The 19,496-nt window shown below is 33.7% G+C and overlaps 2 protein-coding genes across 2 annotated transcripts; one reads left to right on the top strand and one right to left on the bottom strand.

Annotated features, from left to right (window-relative positions):
* Positions 1-4,006: 4,006 nt before the first annotated feature.
* Positions 4,007-6,104, bottom strand: LOC147409481 (uncharacterized). The gene is made up of 5 exons (XM_086459440.1): positions 5,888-6,104; positions 5,642-5,710; positions 5,469-5,551; positions 5,172-5,374; positions 4,007-4,274 (listed from the first exon to the last, which is right to left on the bottom strand). The coding sequence occupies exons 1-5, from the start codon at positions 6,070-6,072 to the stop codon at positions 4,188-4,190; spliced, it is 627 nt and encodes a 208-aa protein (XP_086315566.1). The 5' UTR covers positions 6,073-6,104; the 3' UTR covers positions 4,007-4,187.
* A 3,457-nt stretch (positions 6,105-9,561) lies between these two features.
* LOC147409480 (uncharacterized) lies at positions 9,562-11,265 on the top strand. The gene has a single exon (XM_086429478.1). The coding sequence runs from the start codon at positions 9,795-9,797 to the stop codon at positions 11,007-11,009; it is 1,215 nt and encodes a 404-aa protein (XP_086285604.1). The 5' UTR covers positions 9,562-9,794; the 3' UTR covers positions 11,010-11,265.
* Positions 11,266-19,496: the final 8,231 nt, after the last annotated feature.

Genomic DNA, 19,496 nt, shown 5'->3' with positions numbered 1-19,496 from the left:
TATTTATTAAAGAAACGTGAGCTGCTATTTTTTATGTATATTTCATGGATCACATTAATTAATTAAAGAGACCCTTAGAAGAATCAGCCCCAATCACATTCGTGGGGGCCACTTGAACTCTGGTGAGGATAGTATTACAGACGCACATGACCATGCATTTGGGTTGGTTGAGTCATGGGTGAGGATAATTTTTCTTATTTAGAGAGCTGCTGCCCTAAGTTTTACTTCTTACACCCCAATTAAAAATCAATAAAATAAGTGAATGGTCAACAACAAGTAAAAGTTGGGGTGCCAATAGAAAAGTCTCTTGATTTTTTTTGCTAGATTTCTATCTTTAGGGTTTAGGTTTTTATATGAGCCTAATCATAATGGTAAACAACTATCGAAATTGTTCAAACGAGTTAAATTTTTTTGTAATGCTGAGATTTTAATTTGAGACATACCTTTGTTATGTTTGAAGAATGTGATTTGATTTGTAATTGGGGTGTGATAAATAAGTTAAGAAAATTGGGTGTAATAAGTAAAAGTTGGGATGTCAATAGCAAATCTTTATTTTTAACTCATGATGAATTATGCTCAAAATACAATTAAGGATCACCACCCAACTAATAATTTTTATCATATAAAGCCACAAAGGTATGAACCAAACATTCTTGGGCTTAAAAGTCCAAGAGAATCCCAAGTAGCATTTTTGTTGGTTGGGTGTTCACTAATTTGAACAAACCCCAAATTTTGAAATTGGAATTTGATGATAGTGAAATTAATTTGGTAAAAATCCAATCCAACAAGAAAAATAAATCAGACCCACCCTATAATCTGTTTCAAATCCAAACCAAAATGAATGACAAACGACAACCCTAGCTGGAAGATGACAAGATTCATTCAAATCAGGATGAACAATTGATGTTGAGGAGCTAGATTGAGCTCTACTACACTTTAGCAAAAATGCTAAATTGACTATGCAGGACACTGACTTCGTATGGAGGTGTGCATGGACCAATAGCTATTTTTCTCCCATGACTCAGTATCAAATATGGTGTCTTGTTTCTATGAATTAGGATAGGTGTCTATGTGGCACGCTTTAGTTGGTGTTTAAAATACCGCAGGCTCCTAATCAAGCTACTCACGTACCTCAATGTAATTATTTCCTAATCAAATTGTGCCACATAGACATCATTCCTATCCATAGAAACAGGAGACCGCATGGGATCTAGAGTGAAAGGCATCCAGTTTTAGACTTTCAGGGCATAACTCCGCGCCGCGAGTGTTACCTCAGTTTTGAACGCAGTGTCCAGCACAATCACTCTAGGACGAGTCTGCTTTGGTTTACTTTAAAAAAAAAAGTCAGGAACATTCAACCAACTGGCAACTTGGGATGTGCAAAGAACCATACATTTTTCTTTGTGCATCTCGAGGAAAATCTATGGTTATGTGCACATTCAACGTCAGTTGAGTGGATTTGTCTTTTTTTTTTTTTTCCAGTCAGTTTTGCCGGGCTCCAACAACGACAACAAACAGAAAACCAAAAAATAAAAAATAAAAAATTTTACTTTGGATGCAAGAAACACTTTTAAAATGGCTTATTTAATATCTGCTTGTGCATCAGTGCTTGTCCCTAGCTTGATAAAGATGTCTTGTACACGAAAGTAGTGTGGCACAGGCATTGTAATATTACAAGTGGCACACTTAATCAGGTTCATTTACATCATGTATGATTGTCTCATTTCTTAATGGACATACAATCTAATTGATTTGTGAGTTTTGGTCATCAATTAAAGTATTATAAAAAATAAAAATGAAAAAAACCAATGAAAGATAAGAGCAAAAAAAAAAAAAAAAAAGAGTCGTTCTGGGGTGACATGATTTACTACGATTCTCACAATTCTGACGTGGAGATGCGCACATAATCATAGATGATTTTTACTCATATCACGAGGAAACACATCTACGGTTATGTGCGCACCCCACATCAAAATTGTGAGAATCATAGTAAATCCTGTGTCACCTTAGCATTATTGAAAAAATAATCCACCACCCATGGTGGCAAATTAAATGAAGTAGGAAATGTAGAAATCCAAATGTTGAAGTTAAACTCGAAGTCAAGTTGATTCGATGATGGGCAAGTTTCGCTAGTGCATTCAGAATGTTCTGATAGATTGGAACAGAGATGGGATGACCAACCTCTAAAGATAAGTGGTATGTAATGTACATGCCACCATAAGGATGAGTAAAGCATTTACAACAAATGACAGACATCACCCGGCAAAAAGCAATTAATCTACCCGAATAGTTGACCAACTGTCAACACGAGATCACGTTGAGAGGAATAGACAACATTGATATGTTAGGAAGTGAAAATGTATTATTATAAGCACGTGTCAACATTTCCGAGAATGTCAAGGATTAAACAAATCATGTTACATCTAGGGATTGAGAATTATATAAATAGGGATAAGATGGAAGGCAAAGATATCCAATCTTATCCTCTTGAAGTCTAAATAAATTCTACCAGATTTCTTATGTTAACTTGATCATTAGAGTATTTTTGTAAGTGATCCAACATGACAAGAGAATTTTAAATCAAACTTAAATCATTTAAATTTACATAGATGACTATAGACTGGATTGATTTTGAACTCAGAAAAATCCAACGTGGCAGTGGGTAGAGAATCATAGATTTTCTTTTTCTCTTTATATCATGAGGTAAAAATCTATGGTGTCGACCTACTATCATGTACTTTTTCCTCGCAAATCTAATCAGAATTTGAAACCCACCAATCACATTAGCCCACATGTATTAGATGTGGGCGTTTGGAAACCAACACCTAAACAAACAAAACTACAAAGAAGGAGAATTCTATTTCATTTTGGAAAATTTAATGTCCAATGGATGTGATGGGATGAGATTCAAAATGAAACCTAATCTCGAGAAAGTCCCTATTTTGTTTCGACTATTCTTTAGGTACCGTACATCAAACGTGGTTGTACTAGTAACTTCATAAATATGCTTGAAATACATTTCGACATCTTATGCTCTATGTTTGGACTTCTCTTGTATATAGCCAATGAAAACTTGAGATGTGATGATCAAGAAAGCTGGATACCTAAGGATTAAACACAATTTTCTCTTAATTTGAGGGCCCTAATTACCCTAACTTGTTGGTCCAACTAACAATTCTTAGCCCGTCCGATACTTCCCAGCCCAATCCAAGAGAGTTTTGACAAGCCCAATTTTAGGTTAAGGGGCTTGCACAAACCCAACCAGTTGTAGGGCCAACAATCATATGAGATCTAAAATATGGATCCAATAGATTTGTCATCTAAGTTTTTGAAAAATTCAGACCAGAAGTCACTCTAACAATCCCCATTTTTTAATTCCCTTTTGTTGGATTGTGAAATAATGAAATTTAGAAGTAAAAAAATTGACACCTAAGTTCTTCTGAAAGAATGGATTACATGAAATGGTGAGAATTGAAAAGTAAAATCCCTATAATGAAGCCCAATATTTTTCTTGTTCTTTTTGTGGGATTAAACATCATATATAAATGAAATTATGCTAATTTTGTAGATGAAATAAATAAAGAAGGTCACATGTTGACTTAATATCTAGGCCTATTTTTCTTCAAGGGTTTTGAGGGGTATTGTTATGTATGTGAACATCCTTATAAAACTCACTTATTACTTATTGAGTACTCAACCAAACACCTTATATGCAACACCTTCCTAGACTTTACTTGATAATGGTAATGAAGGGTAATCCAACTAATAATGACAAATGTCAAGAAGATAAATAACCACACAAAGAAAAGAGTAAGAACATAATAACTACGACATAAGATTTTACATAATTTATCCAAAGGTTACGTCCATAGAGGTATAAGTGTTAGAATTCAATTTCACTATGAAAAAAACAAGGCAAATCGATATAAGGACTCCATTTATTACTTAGATTCACCTTCTTTTAGATCTCAATCTTCCCAAACCTCTCAACATTTCCTCTCTTGGATTTCTTTCCTTCTCTACTCTTTTTTCTAGAAAAGATTTAAACTTGAAGTTATTAGACTTCTAATAGCAAAAGAACAAAAATTCTTTATAGAAGCACTATATAAATGGGTCACTTACATAAGTTACAAGCCAAACCCAAATTACCTTGGACCAACCCAACAATACACACACTTGGACCGCACCTAATTGATTTTTGAGTCAGACTTAATAGATACGCCCTTTGCTGGCTCTTCCATGAAATTCTCCAACATTACCTCTACCTCCTCAACCTGCATTCCCATAATAAAATTGGTATCTCAATGACTTATGAAATTGAACTTCATTTCCAATTATGTAAACCAAGTTTTTTTTTTTTTTTTCAAGAAGAGACTTTTGACAAGGAATTTAGATCCAAATTTGATGTAAGATCTTGAATTGTATGATCAACACCTAACAAAAATCATCAATCAAATGTTTGTGGGGTTCAGTCGACTTGAAAGAGTGTGATGTGTATGTTTTTATTAGGGATGGGAAAGGGGAATCAAACTTTTGAACCAGCCTGATGCCCAAATGAAATTAATCTCTAAGAGACTTGTACTAACCGTTATGAAACTTATGTTGTTCCTCCCATCTCAATCATTTGTCTGATATTATGCATCAAACCTCCACTACAAATGTATAAAGTTGATGGTGCCTTATACTTGCATGGGCACTTGTCCCACAATAATTTGGAGAAATTAAAAGGATTTATAGGCTATAACAACATATAAAGTAGTAGAAAATAAAATCCGTAGCTGTTGCCCCTACAATTTTTTTTTAAAAATTTATTACATTCTTAGTTACCCCACGTAGACACAATCCGGGCTCTACCCCTGCTTGCATAGTGCTTTTTAAATAGACCATCGTGCCATACAAGCCATGTTCTTTTATTATAGTTCACTAGGTCTAGCTAATTTCGTATAAATTTAAAATATACATTATAGTATTGATTTCTTGAAAATTCATGCATGATGATCCGATCAACAAGTAACATGTACACATTATTTTACATAAACTAGACATCATATTCAACAAGTTGATCCAATAGAAAAACAAAGAATTCAAGCAAGTGGGAACAATAGAGATTTTTTTATTTTTATGTTGAAGCAATGGGAGATGAAGAGAGAGTAAAGAAGGTAAGATGAGACCTCGTTAATGAGATCTTCTGCAATTCTGGCACCCACGATTGCTTCCTCCGCTACGATACCAATGGCATGAATCACATTCTTAAGCTTTGAGCCATCAGGAAGCTTATTGGCCACCTCATTAGCTACCATGTCTACCTTCTTCGCCACTTGTTCGATAATCTCCGCCATACATTCAATGGACTCCATGGCTATGTCCACCTGTTCTAAATATTACCTCCAATAAACGCAATGTGAGCTATTGTGGAATGAATCAATGTGAATTTAGCTTTTTCGAGATTGCTTTAAGGGAATACTTACTCTTAATTGCGATTAACGGTCCCCATTTGTTCTTGAAGAAAGGTAAAATCATTGGTATTATCATTACCAAGAACCAATTTGACCTAATTTATCAGACACAAACATTCATACAAAAACGTGTTTAATACAAAAAAAAGAAAAAAATGAACCATCCCAAATGGAGAAAAGATTACCATTCATGCAAAGGGGGTCCTGAAGGGAGTGAAGATCCGGATTGAAGACCGTCAACTGCATTTAAATCCCTACATATCCAACCAATATAACCGAGTTATCGTATTTTATTGAGGTGAGGTAATTAGAGTTCATCAATGGACACAATAGTGCTATGGGGCACCAATTAGTGAACCATGATCTCCACTTACTCGAAAAATGGTTAAGTGTAGAAAAGCAAGAAGTAAAAAATGTTTGATGAAGATTACATCTTTATAGTATGTCTAGCTCGCCTTCCACGATTGATTTTGAGCACGAACAAATGATGATTTGCCGAAAATGTAGGATTCCTTGGACTAAGAATAGGAGCATGGGACCAGTGACAACGAGGAGGAGGGATGCTTCCAGAATGAAAACAATTGAAGAAACTGATCGTCGTGGTGATAGACGACATGATTGATGGATCTCTAGATCAAACACCTAGTGTTAGAGATGGCCAAGGTATCTTAGTTCAGATGAGATTAAGTTAACTTATATAAGGGATGGGAGGGTGTATATGACCTATAAGTTGGCTGAGCATCCATGGTATCAAACCTATGTCTTATCTCATACATGGAACGAGACTGAGTTGTCTCGGATGAGTCAACTCATCTTGTACTCGACAATCCATCTGACTTGGTTTATAATAATTATAAATTTTTAATAAAATAAGGTCGGTTAGAAGATACTTAGTCACAAAATCATGTTTTACTTGTATAATAAATATTTAAATTCTAAAAATATTAAGTGATAAACTGGTTGCACACTACCAGTTATTAGTTGCACTCTATCATTAAAAATATGCTATCTTTTTTCTAACCTTGATTTTAACCTAATAATTGCACTTCATTATAGTAGTCTTATGATTTAGGGGCTTATTCATCTTCCTATAATTTCTTTTATGTTCTACCCTATTTTTGTTGTGATTGATTTTGCAGATGTTCCCTTTGGCATGAGTTGATGGTGTTAGTTTTCCAATCTCTATTTAATCTTTGTTTATGTGGGCATGATTGGGGAAGAAGAATAAGAAGAAGAAGAAGAAAAGGATTGCAATATTTTTCTATTATTTTTGGAATGTAATCATCCAAATGGAGTGCAAAAGGGAATTTTTAAGTGATGGGGTGCAATTGGTATGGATGGGATGCAAGTAATCCGTCCCAAAATGAATTATTTTAATCAAAATCTACAAAATCATGGTAATTCAGTCGAGTTTTTTTTTTAAACTCTGTGGTGGGAGTGGTAAAACTTTTACAAAATCTATAACTATAAATTACTATTAAAGTTGACTTCCTCTAAAAAGATACTTATACCTAGAACTTGGTAGGCTCAATTTTAGTGCCACTGGGGAATTTTGTGGTGTAGAGCATCAAATTCTCTATACAAATTGAACAGCAAATTCACTCCTTGATAACGTGCTAGTTCCGCGGCCCTTCGAATAAGTTCGATGCGATGTTCTCTAGTCTAAATTTAATTATTGTTGACCAGACTTTCTACATAGGGTAGTCCTGATCCTCTACTCCTCGTAGTTGTATTAAAAATGACCCCACGGCTTTGATCACATAAACATCACGCGTACCACTAATCACGATCAGATATTGGACACGTGGCATTAAGTTTGCTATGAAGGTAGGTTTGAAAATCCAACACACGCGAATAGAAAATCTGGAATCCTTCCAAGTTAAAAAAGATCGATAGTCAAAGTTTATCTAACGGATAGGTTCTAATCCACCGTATTTAATAGATTTTCCAAAATTGACCATCGAAATCGACAATTTGTGGTTGTGGTGTTGGGTGGCCCACCGCAGAAGGCCGAACTATTAAACACGCACGACTTATTAAACGTAGCAGAATGGGCCACGCAATCAGTTATTTTGCATTATTCAATTATGGAATTAAATTTTCTTTAAGAAAATAAAAAATTTTGCTCACAAAATCAACGGATCACATGAACCCATGTGTATTGAGCAACTCTAATTTACAAAATTAAACTCATGGATTTAGTGCAATTGGTTATTTTCAGATTACTCATAAATTGAGAAAAAGAAAAATCTGTTTTTTTTCTTACAAGAAAATCAATATGAGATTTCACATAATCTCTTACTCATATTAGGCTTAATGTGAGTAATCTTATAAGTTGGGGATGCCATTAATACATGTGGATTCGTTCTATTGGTTCATCTGGGATTTTGAGAAATCTCAATTTGTCTATCCTGTAATTTGAAAAAAAAAAAAAAAGACATGAAAAATATTTCAATAAAGTATATTATACAAAAATTTTAGTATATAACTGATAATTGAATCAAAATTTTGCCAATTGATCATATCTACAAGAATTTATATGTCTTTTAAAAATTAATTTTTACCCCTAGAAAATTTGTTTGATCTCTAATAAAATCTCTACTTTATTACTTTTCTTTAAGCATCTCAACCACATGTTTGATAGAAATGAAAATTAGAAATTTAATGTTGGATTTTATTATTTATTATTAAAATGATAGTAAATGATAAATAAAAAAAATTATCCAAAGCAGTTTAAAATGTTGGGCAGTCGATATATTTTAAATCACTGGAATATTCGGTGTTTTGACTTCCTAACTTTATAAAAATGTAAGAGTCCAACTATTTATATAAGATTATTTTAGGTTTGTGAAAAAAGGTGAGAAGTGAAAACTTTGGCCTATGTAATTAATGATTTAGGTAAACATTGGACAGTAGTTGAATGTTTCATATTGTCTTTGAAAATTTTTGAAAAAATATATATTTTTTTAAATCAATAGGTTTTAATAATTTTTCGAAGATAGAATTCTCACACCCACAGATTTTGTCAAGAAATGTACAAATGTTCTTTGTGTTTTGAGTAATTTAATTTATACTCTCCAAAAAAAAAAGTAATTTAATTTATCGTGAAATTGAATAAGTGATGATCAAATGGTACTTCTTACTCAAATTACCTTTTAGCTTAACTAGAAGGCTTTATTGAAATCTCCATGGTTCTAGTAAGAATACGAGGTTTCTATCGATTCATAGGGTGTCAACAAGATAATTTCTATAATAATAATAATAAAAATAAATAAATAACATAGATTTTTGAACCGCGTTTTAAAACAAATCAGAGCCAATTGATATTGATCTTGTAACAAATTCTCTACAGAATGAACTTTCGATTCACTATGAATTAAACCATTTCTTTTGAACAATCCGATTGGTTCGATTTTTAAAACACTATTTTTTTTAAAAAAAATATTTGGAGTGCAACTTAGTCCAATTCAAATCGAGAATCAAATCATACTGATGGCTTTGGGCTAGTAGTACGGTTTGGAATAGGTTGCAATTCGATTCTGCTTTAAAAATATGGAGAATTGTTTAATTCAATTCAAGGTTTCTGTAGAATCAAATCGAATCGAGAATCAAATTTTTAATGACTTTTTTTATATTTATGTATAGAGTAATGACTTATTAGATGAAAGTTTACGTTTAATATTTTATTGATTTTATTAAAAATATATTACTTCAAGTAGGTTTATAAGATATTGGGAACATACAAAATCAAATCAACCTTAATTCAATTCTATGAATCATTGGGTTCAATTCCGATTCTTATTCAGTGGAACCGACCTTTGTCGGCTCGGTTCTTATTTGCCCCAAACGGACCAAGTTGCACGAGTCGTGTTTTATTTTTTCTTCTCCTCGCTGATAGTGCTCACAGACTCTTCAGTGCTTGTCACGTCAAGAAGACAAAGGTGGTTGGAAGTTTTGTAATTTAGGTAGGCCATTCAATACATGTGGGTACGTGTGATTGGTAGATAGATTTCTTTGAGAAAAAAATTTTCCAAGTTGCATCCCAACTTTTTACAGACTTTCTCCGTGTATATCGTTCATTTACTCTTCACCAACGACAAAAACAAGACCAGTAAGTCTTAGTGGTAGACCGTGGAAACTTTGATGCAAAATGGAAAGTAGGAAACAAAAACCAAGTTGGAAGAAAAACAACCCTCTCACCATTATAATCACTCAAGCAAACGACGACCCATTGAAGAAGGTAGATGGAAACTATCTCTCATCTGGTTTTCTTCTCTTTTCCTCCAAACCCAAACACAAGGTAAGCTATATCTCCTAAGCAATCTCTCTGTTTCTTTAATGGGGTTTCTTCATCATAGAAGCATATTTTCCACACCATTTGATTCAGAAGAAACAGACCCATGTACACTGATATGTAAACTTAGTCCGCGTTCTCGCACCTTAATTTGTTACCATCGTTGTCCTCTTACACCACCACCACCTCCACCTCCTTTCCATTTTGATCACCAATCAAACCAATTCAAATATATCTCACCTCTTGTGATCATCATAGCTACCATACTTGGTTGTTGTTTTCTTCTAATTTGCTACTTTGCAATTTTCTTGAAGTATTTTTCAAGTAACAACAATTCAAGGAGATCAACATCTACAACCCAATTGGATGAAACCAATGAAGATTTTTTTGATGAGAATCATGGCCCAATGGTGGATCATCCAATATGGTTCATCACCACTGTGGGTCTTGAACAATCGGTTATCAATTCGATTGCTGTTTGTAAGTATAAGAAAGGAGATGGTTTGATTGAAGGGACCGAGTGTTCAGTTTGCCTTAACGAGTTCCAAGAAGACGAGAATCTTCGTCTTCTTCCCAAGTGTAGCCATGCCTTTCACCTTCCCTGTATCGATACTTGGTTACGATCACATACTAATTGCCCTTTGTGTCGTGCCGGATTGTTTTCTAATCCTGTTGGGTCTAATTCCACTCCGATGGGGTCGAATATGAATAATTCAGGATCGGGGGAGGAAATTCAGGGAGAGAATTCTGAGAGTGATGATGGGTTGAGAAGCGAAGAGAGCATTGAAAGTGCGGTGAGTGTTCATGATGAGGGGGAATTAGTGGATGGAAGAAGAACAAATATCGAGATCACAAAGGAGAGTTTGCCTTCCCCTCTTGACAACTCTGAGTTTCGAGTGGTTAGCGATTTGGGTGAGAATCATCGAGTGGTCAATAAGGGAATACAGCCAGGACGGAGGTCGGTTTCATTGGATTTTTCGCCTGCTTCGATGTTCTGTTTCTCTATTTCTAATTCTCTCCCAATAGAAGGGGAAGGGAGTTCGCCATCCGAAGTAGTGGGAGAGATGAAATCTAAGTCGATAATCATCTCCAAGAGCTCCGACGTAAGCCCAAACATATTTAGATTGATGGGTAGTTCTTCTAAAGGGATGAGAATGCTTCAAAAGGGTCCTGTTTCCATGAAGAGATCTTTATCAGGTAGTGGCAAGTTCTTGTCATCGAGATATGGAAGAAACCGGAACTCAATTCTCCCCTTGTGAGGTTTTGCCTTTCTTCCATCTTCGTTCTACTATAAGATATCTTACAAGTGTTCAATATTTCGGGTACTCTCAACAAATTGGGAGCCCCTTGTTTTATTGTTTTCATAAAGAAAATCCAATCGGTTAATCTAGGATTGTGAATAGCAGTTTCAAGTTCTTCAAGAGAACTAAGAAACCTACAAACTATAAATCCTTGGATTGTTTCCATGTTTTACAAGTGATGTACTATTACTATAATATAATTACTGTCTCAAAATACAGGATTTGATACTTGTTTTAGTTTTCAGATTTTGTTAGAAATGTTTTGTAGCAAGGTAAAACATTTCAAAGAGTGTTTGATGATTTCTTCAGTGTTGCTCTTATAGTGAGAGGTTTGGATAATTGCTCTCTTTTCTCCTCTACATTTTATTATGGCAGAAATGCTAATCGTTCTATAAGAACAATATCAGTCATTGATCTAGCTTGAAATCAGCGAGTTATCTACTTTACTATTATCCAAGATAGAGATGTATCAGCTAAACAAAATAACTTCTAGTTACTTTGGTTCTATTTTTTTTAATGAACATGCTTTGATAATGGAAACAATGGAGTACTATGTGCTCAATATGATTTATTCTCAGTAAATGATTTCATATTGATCAACTTTAATTAACATCTCATCCCTTTCTTTATATGAAAATTTCCTAGAAATCCATGTGGATTCGCTTTCAAAGTAATTTTTTTGTGTAATCTCAAGATTTCAAGGATCTATTAGCATGTTAACTTGTCTGCAGTCGTTAGGATGATAGTTGAATTACTAGCAAAAAGAGGCAGTAAGTTTAATTTCTACAATAATCTCTATGAAATCTCTCATATTTTGTTTCACTGGATACTCAGGACAACATATAATGATTCAATTACTTTGTCTGATATGTGGCCAATATAGTACTAAGTGTGATCATTGAAGTAGGGTGCTTATGAAGATTTATAGGCAGAAAGCATTCTTAAAGATTACTAATAATTTACACTGCAGAGGATATCCTTCTTAAAACCATGCTTAGTGCACATTATCCACAAAATGATACCACAGTACCTTTCATACTGACTTTGGTAACTTTAATGAGATTGGGATATTTGCTGACATCCACTTGGATAAGTTCATTTCTTCCTATAATCTCTGAAAAATTTTCTTTCTGCATATTGCTAACATCTGCAATATTCTCCCATTTATTAATAACTTGAGCTTTACGACTCTATAAAGTGGGTTTTTAGCTTAACGATGGAATATTGTTTCTAGCTGAAAGGTTTGTTGGCCAAACCATTTTGTTTGTTGAAAATGCTATTGGTATCATTTTGATTTTCCTATTTTGCTGGGCTACAACTGACTTTAATACCTAAAAAATGGAAATATGAATTTACTTTTAGATGAGATTTTGAGGGAAACTTTTGATGGTCATTATTTTGGACAGTAGACAGAAAAGATACTTGGGTCATTTTGATTTTTCTATATGTTGATTGACTCAATTGGATGGCTAGAAATTTTGACTTTCAGTTATTGGGTTTTCCTTCTGATGGTTTATTTAATTCATTGGTGCATAATCAATAATGAATTTCTCTGTATAAGTTAATCAACAATGAATGGAGAGGCCAAGTAAATAATTTGCCACAAAAACTGGATTATAATTTTTTATTGCAAATATTTATGTTTGAACTGATAGTACTTATAAATAATCTCTAACACACAATTTTCTGTTGTCAACCTAAAGCTTTAATCTCAGGCTTTCCTAGTATATAGTTTCTTTAGGTTGGGGTCATATTCTATTACAAGTCTCTTTTTCTCGGCTGAAGTTGTTGGAGACATGGGTGGATCAAACATGCTCCACATTTTTCAGTTAAGTTGACCAAGCATTCTTCTTGGATTTTCTTTCCATGGATGATACAGGGGTTACAAGGTTTCTGTGGATTGAATTGGATATCTTAGGATCAGTTTCAAGGAGGTGTGGTTTGAAATGGGTGAGGATTCTTGAATTGTGCCCAACTAGTGTTCTGGAATTCAAATCTAATGGGCTGGAAATTCTCAAATCAATAGCTGAATTTTTTCTTATCATTGATATTTATTGCTTATTTCTAAATTATAGGAATGATAGGCTTTATCTTGTTCTGTAATAGTACATATCCTTGTATATCCATATTTAAGTTGTCTCATTTGCTTGGAGCTATGTCTTAAGAGTAACACTAATAGGTGATGAAAAGACGACTCAATTGGAATGATTGAATCATGCACTATGAGGACTATTTATGACACCATGAAGAAGGATTGAACTGGTACAAGTTGAAGGCTCTATAAGAAGGAAAAGCAGAAGGACATAGATTTCAATTGAGATAATAAGAAATATTTGAAGATGATTATTTAACGAAGAATGTGGCTTGAATATATAGAATAAAAGAACCAAATAAGTTGGGATAAGCTTGGATGCTGATGATTATTAATACACAGCTAATTACGCAATAAGCTTAGCTAATCGAGCAAGAAGATGTGAGACTATCGCTCACACTCCCACTCACATGTAACATGTCTTGTACATCCTTGTGGTTACCTTTTAGAAGCCCATGGGCTTAACTCATCCTCACAAAACCGGCTTGTAAGATGAGGATTGCTCTAGGTTTATATATAGTCCAAAGTCATGATACCCGGGCAATGTGGGACTGTCACTCACACTCCTCCTCACGTTTTATGTGTCTCATACATCCCTATGATTATCCGCCCTGATATCATATAGAAACCCATGGGCCTAACTCATAGTCACAAAACCGGCTTGTGAGGTGAGGATCACCCTAAGTTTATATATAGTCCAAGGTCATAATACCTAGGAGATGTGGGACTATCGCTCACAAATACATGTTGGGCAGTTGAGAAGCATAAATGGCTAATGTTTTTGTGTATTTTCTTCTGCGCATCGACTTAGTCGAAAACCCATCTTGGTAAAATTATTTTGGGTATTCTTGCATCACCCATGGATCAAAAGTAATTAGGACTTCCCATTATACTTTGAAAATTTTATGAGCACTGCCTTCCAATTCAGTTATCATTAAACTATCAATGATATTGTCAAACTTACTCATAAATTTTGACTTTTGAAACATTGCTAAAAACACATGGTGCAGACCATGAACAATGTGATAAAATATTGGTTGCATTTCAGTCAAGAAGTTAATTCCAAGCTTGTTTGAAAATGTTGAATTTCCAAGATCAACCTCGCCCAAGTCCAATTCAAAGTAAAGTTTTTGCTGGTTTAGGTTCAACATTGAACAAGTTTTTAATACAAGAATGGTCTTCCCCTTAACATTTTTTCTTTCTTTCTTGCTGATTGTATTTAAAGTGTGTTTCTGGGAAAGAAACTGTTGGACCAATTGTAAGGTAAAAAGTTGTATAATTAAATGAGGTTGAGAATTTGGGGACCCACAGAGTTGCCAATCCAGGTTTAAAAAGTTTGGGCCAGGATTGACCTTTGACCACTGACACCAATGTTCGGACCCCCAAACAAGCCCCCAAGATATAGAGATATAAGATATCGTAATTACTTTTGATTATGAGAGGATTATTGGGAAAAAAAAAAAAGGAGAAATAAAAACTGAAGATACAATAAAATAATGAAATATTCTCTTTTAGATCTACAAATTAATAATATATCTGAAAATGCAAGTCAATATCATTTATTTGATCACTAATGTCATGTAACTTAGTTGCATTTTTCTATTTTATATCTTATTAATAAATATTTAATTTATTATTAATAAATTTTCTATTATTTATTAAGAAAATAATAGTAATAAACAATGCAGATGGAGCTAAGTTCTTAGAGAAATGGGTTTCAACAATTTGAGTGGGGATTGGAGAAAGACTAATTCCCAAACCATCGGTCACCAATGGGAGAATGTCTTAGTGATTTTATGGTTGCTCCTTCAATCCTGCAAATCATTTCATTATAGCTATTTTGAGTGTAATTTTATTTTTTTGGTACCTAATGTTAAGTGGGACCTATTGTAATCCACTTTTGAGTGGATTCTAGGTCCCAATTGTTTCTAGACATTAGATCTATGTATTTTGTCAATTAAGAAATCGCTTCGGTGATAAAAAAATTGCAAACCCCAAAAGTTTTATTACATCTCATTTTTTTCATGATCACTTTTTATTATAAATATAAGCTAATAAAATAAGACAGTTGTTAATGCCACACCAATTCTTAAGTAAATCATTAAAGAATTGCGCACAATTGGTGTGGCATTAGAAAAAGTTGGTCTGACAATGGTAATTCTCTAAAATAATGATCGTTTATGTTCTCCAGATTTGACAGCTTACGGCTGTAAAAAAAAATTGACAATGAAAATTTAAAAATTTTAATCCGTTGAATTTTATGAAATTTGATGGGCCTAAGCCGTCAAATATGTTTTTTTTTTTTTTTTAAAGTTGTGTATCCTAGTGTTCCGTTGAATCTTGAATCCTAAAAGTGGAAGCCTAGCTAGAAACCCCACAAACAGCATGAGGGGACGAATCTAGCACTCTAATTAAAACATTGCGACTCTTATCAGTGGAAACAAAAGTTATGTATGGCTGCAGAGAAACATTTTTTTCTAGAAAATAACTTTTTATTAAAAATAGTCAGAAGAAAATAAAATGCCTGGGGGTGATTAATTGCACTTGAGAAAATGTCCAAAATAGAGTTGGGTTTTAGTTTTAGGATTAGGGGTAACGGTGGAAGAGATAAAACATTAGGATCTTTTTCCTTCCTACCATTAGGAAGAATTTCAAAGTTCTTTTCTTTCTCTAAAACCAGCTGTCTTGCTTCTTGTTTTTTCCATGTGGTTTACTTAAAAGAAAAGTCTTTTATTTATATTTTAGAGAGTTACTATTTCCACACCAACTTTTACTAACGCCATGCCAACTAGTTGCATATCTTTGGTGATTCACATAGAAATTGATGTGGTAATAGCAGCTCTCTTATTTTATAGCATCTAGCTCTTATTCTATGGCACTTTTTTGTATTAAATAAAATATTACGGCCATTTCTTTTTGAGTCGTGATGAATGCATGCAGTTTTGATACGTGATTGACGTGGTAAGAACACATAACCATAGATTTTTTTCATTAGGATACATAGAAAACAAATGTGCTGTTTTGTGCCTTTGTCACATCAGTTGTGTATCCAACCGCACAGCGCCGGAACTAGTAAGGAGCTGATGAGGATAATTGTCTTCACAAAACTTTGAGACACCCCAATATTTTTAACTGCTTACATGCCCCATTTGCCCCCACACCCTCACCTCTCTTTAACTTTTTTCTTTTTTATAATCTTCTCCTTCTTTCTTATTTTTATTTAATAGTAATAAAACTCTCACTTACTTACAAATCAACAAAAGAAGAAGAATCATGTTTTGACTTAAAGTGAACTTTGCTTGTTCCCTTCTTCACGTGCTTCCATTCTAGTGGTGGTGCAAAAATATCAACCACTTTTAATTACTAATTTTAATTCAAAAAAAACTAATTTTTATTCGAGATTCGATTCATCTCTCCCTTTCATACAAGAGAACTCATTAAAAATATAGATAAAAGTAGATATAGAGTTGAGCTTTTAGCTGGCTTTATTGTGCATTATTATATCGGCCACAAAGCTCGATAAAGATTGCGAGTTCGAAAATTGTTCAAACACATATTCCTCTCCCATAAAACAAGTGAGTAAAACACACAACTTTTTGCTAATAAATACAACAAAGACACTATATATAGGATTGGAATCTTCTACAAAAAAAAAAAAAAAACCCTGGCTAAATCTAGGGCTTTTGGTTTTGTTGGAAGCCCTGTACTCCCGTGAGTCCAACTTAGTTTCCTTTGCATGCCACGTGTTAAACTCGTGAACGTTGGATACATTCCTTTTGGAAAATTTAGAGACAATTAAATAATATAGATGAAGATAATGATTTTAATGTTAACTAACCAACTAATCCCAAAATCCGATTTATTGGAGAGGGAAAATTTAGAGAAAATTAAACAATATAGATGGAGATTATGATTTTAAAGATAACTAACCAACTACTCCAAAAGACGCATCTGTTCGAGAACGGGGAAAATTATGAATATAAAAGGATCACATGCCTTAACTGAGTTATGACACACTCGATAGTGGAGAAAAATATACTTCCGACCCCCTCACCCCTAATAGTGCTCTGATAGCATGTTAATCAACCAACTACTTCAAAAGACCAATCTGTTGGAGAGGGGGAGAATTATGAATATTTGAGGGTACGAGACTTAAATGGGGTATGATGGTGGAGGAAAATATATACTCAACATATTTTAGCCACCAAAGGATTGTTCTCTTCCTTAGCACTTACATACTATTAATCAATGTCCAAAAACACTATCTTTTATGCCAAAGATATTCGTGTGACTGCTTCTTATATATATAAAAGAGATTTATGTGGCAGACCGATTTGTTGCAATTTTATTACAAAACTCCTCTACTTTATCAAATTTGTTACCTGAACAAACTTACTCTATGAATCAAGTTAGCATGATTTAGTAAGATTTTAAATCTTACCAAGGATCTTTATGCCCACATGGATTGTTAAATTGGTAATCTAACATAACAACCCTCTAGCTTTCATGGAAAAAATCAGATTCAAAAGAAAAAAAGAAATTCAAAAACAACCTTCTTTTATCTTGATTGATGGTGTTGGAAATGGACAACTACTGAATTCCCAAATATAAAATTAAAATTAAAATTAAACTTTTTTTTTTTTTTTTTTAAAGTTCTTAGAATTTGTCCTTTATAACTTTGTGGCATCAAATCATATTTTTGGATGCCACAAATTGATGGGTAAGGATCACTCCAAGGTATGTTAACTAATAAATTAACCTCATCAAATTGAATTTTATAACGTGGATCCTCACGAGAAAGTTTGTTGGGTAACAAACTTGATAAAGTAAGGTTCTTTTAGAGTTGTCAAAACTGTAAGGGAGTTTTTGTAATAAAAGCGCAACAATTAGGCCTATCGGGTAAATCTCTCTCTCTCTCTCTCTCTCTCTCTCTCTCTCTCTATATATATATATATATATATATATATATATATATGGGAAATGTTCAGCAACATTTTGGCAAAACATTTTTCAAAACATGGGTTAGAGGTTTTGGAATGGGCTGATTTTTGGTGAGGATGATCTCTTCGGTGAGGAGATCATCATCACCAAAAATCAGCCCATTCCAAAACTTCTAACCCCATCAAAAATGATTTACAAAAAATGGACGGTCCACGATTTTTCAACTTGTAAACTGGGGCTAGAAGTTTTGGAATGGGCTGATTTTTGGTGAGGATGATCTCCTCACCGTAGAGATCATCCTCACCAAAAATCAGCCCATTCCAAAACCTCTAACGCATGTTTTGAAAAATGTTTTGCCAAAATGTTTGTTGTTGAACGGAACCCTATATATATAAAGCAAGTAAAGGTGGCAAGAGGGGATAGTAGGTAATTGGTTGGGCCAATTGGTCCATAAACCTATTATGGTCGATCCGAAGAAAATAAGGACTAGTGCCTTGATCTTGAGCTAGTATTTTCAGAGTAGGGTTTGACTAGTTCAGGTCTGATGGGAGTTTAGGATCGAACTAGGGTACAACCCACTTCCTTTAGGTAGGATTAGGGCTCAGTTTTGAACTCGACCCAAGCTAACCCATTGACAGTCCTAATCAAGTTATTAAGAAGAGAGTAAAAAAGAAAAGAAAAAAAAAATTTATGATAGGAACACCTCTAGCTATTATATAGGATTGTTAATGGATCCGGGTGGATATGGTAACAATCCTATAATGATCGGGTCAGAGATATGATGCAGATCGGAGATTTGCCGAGTTGAATTTTTATTGGATCTCAATATTAAGATCCAAGTAGGATCAAAATAGCAATTGGATTAGGTCCAGATCAGATAACACATGATTTGGTATGCAGAATTTAAATAAACTTTATTGAATTTAAACAAAATATATAATATAATTTACAAACTTTCTCACAATAATTGGATTGGACCCCTATTGGATTGGGACATTGTTGATTTGAAATCAATCCGATAGGTTATCAAACTGAACCTTATGAATCCAAATGCTCGATCTATATCAAAAGTTATTAGATCAAAGTTCCGGGTCTGATCCTATCCATTCCCAGCCTTAGCTTGATATGAAGTGGCCGTCAAAATCAGTCCACAGAACGAATAAAATTGGAATTAGATATTGGCATCTTTGCACAGTAGCAAAGTCAATATATTAAAAGAAATTATTCCAAAAAAATATTGTATAGTAAGGAAACATTTTGAAATATTTCGTTTAAAAGTGAATATATAATTCCTTATCTTATTTTTGTTGTAATGTATTTTAATGGAGATTCCTTGTCTTCCTTCTCTTTCTATTTTAAATTACATGCTGTAGACATATAAATGGTTTTGAAATTTTCATTCTACAATTGAA

The sequence above is a fragment of the Akebia trifoliata genome, chromosome 2 (genome assembly GCF_017979445.1).
Source record: "Akebia trifoliata isolate Shusen 1 chromosome 2, ASM1797944v1, whole genome shotgun sequence".
NCBI classification, from domain to species: Eukaryota; Viridiplantae; Streptophyta; class Magnoliopsida; order Ranunculales; family Lardizabalaceae; genus Akebia; species Akebia trifoliata.
The sequence above is the reverse complement of the archived record's forward strand: the minus strand, read 5'-3'. Positions and strand labels throughout refer to the sequence as shown.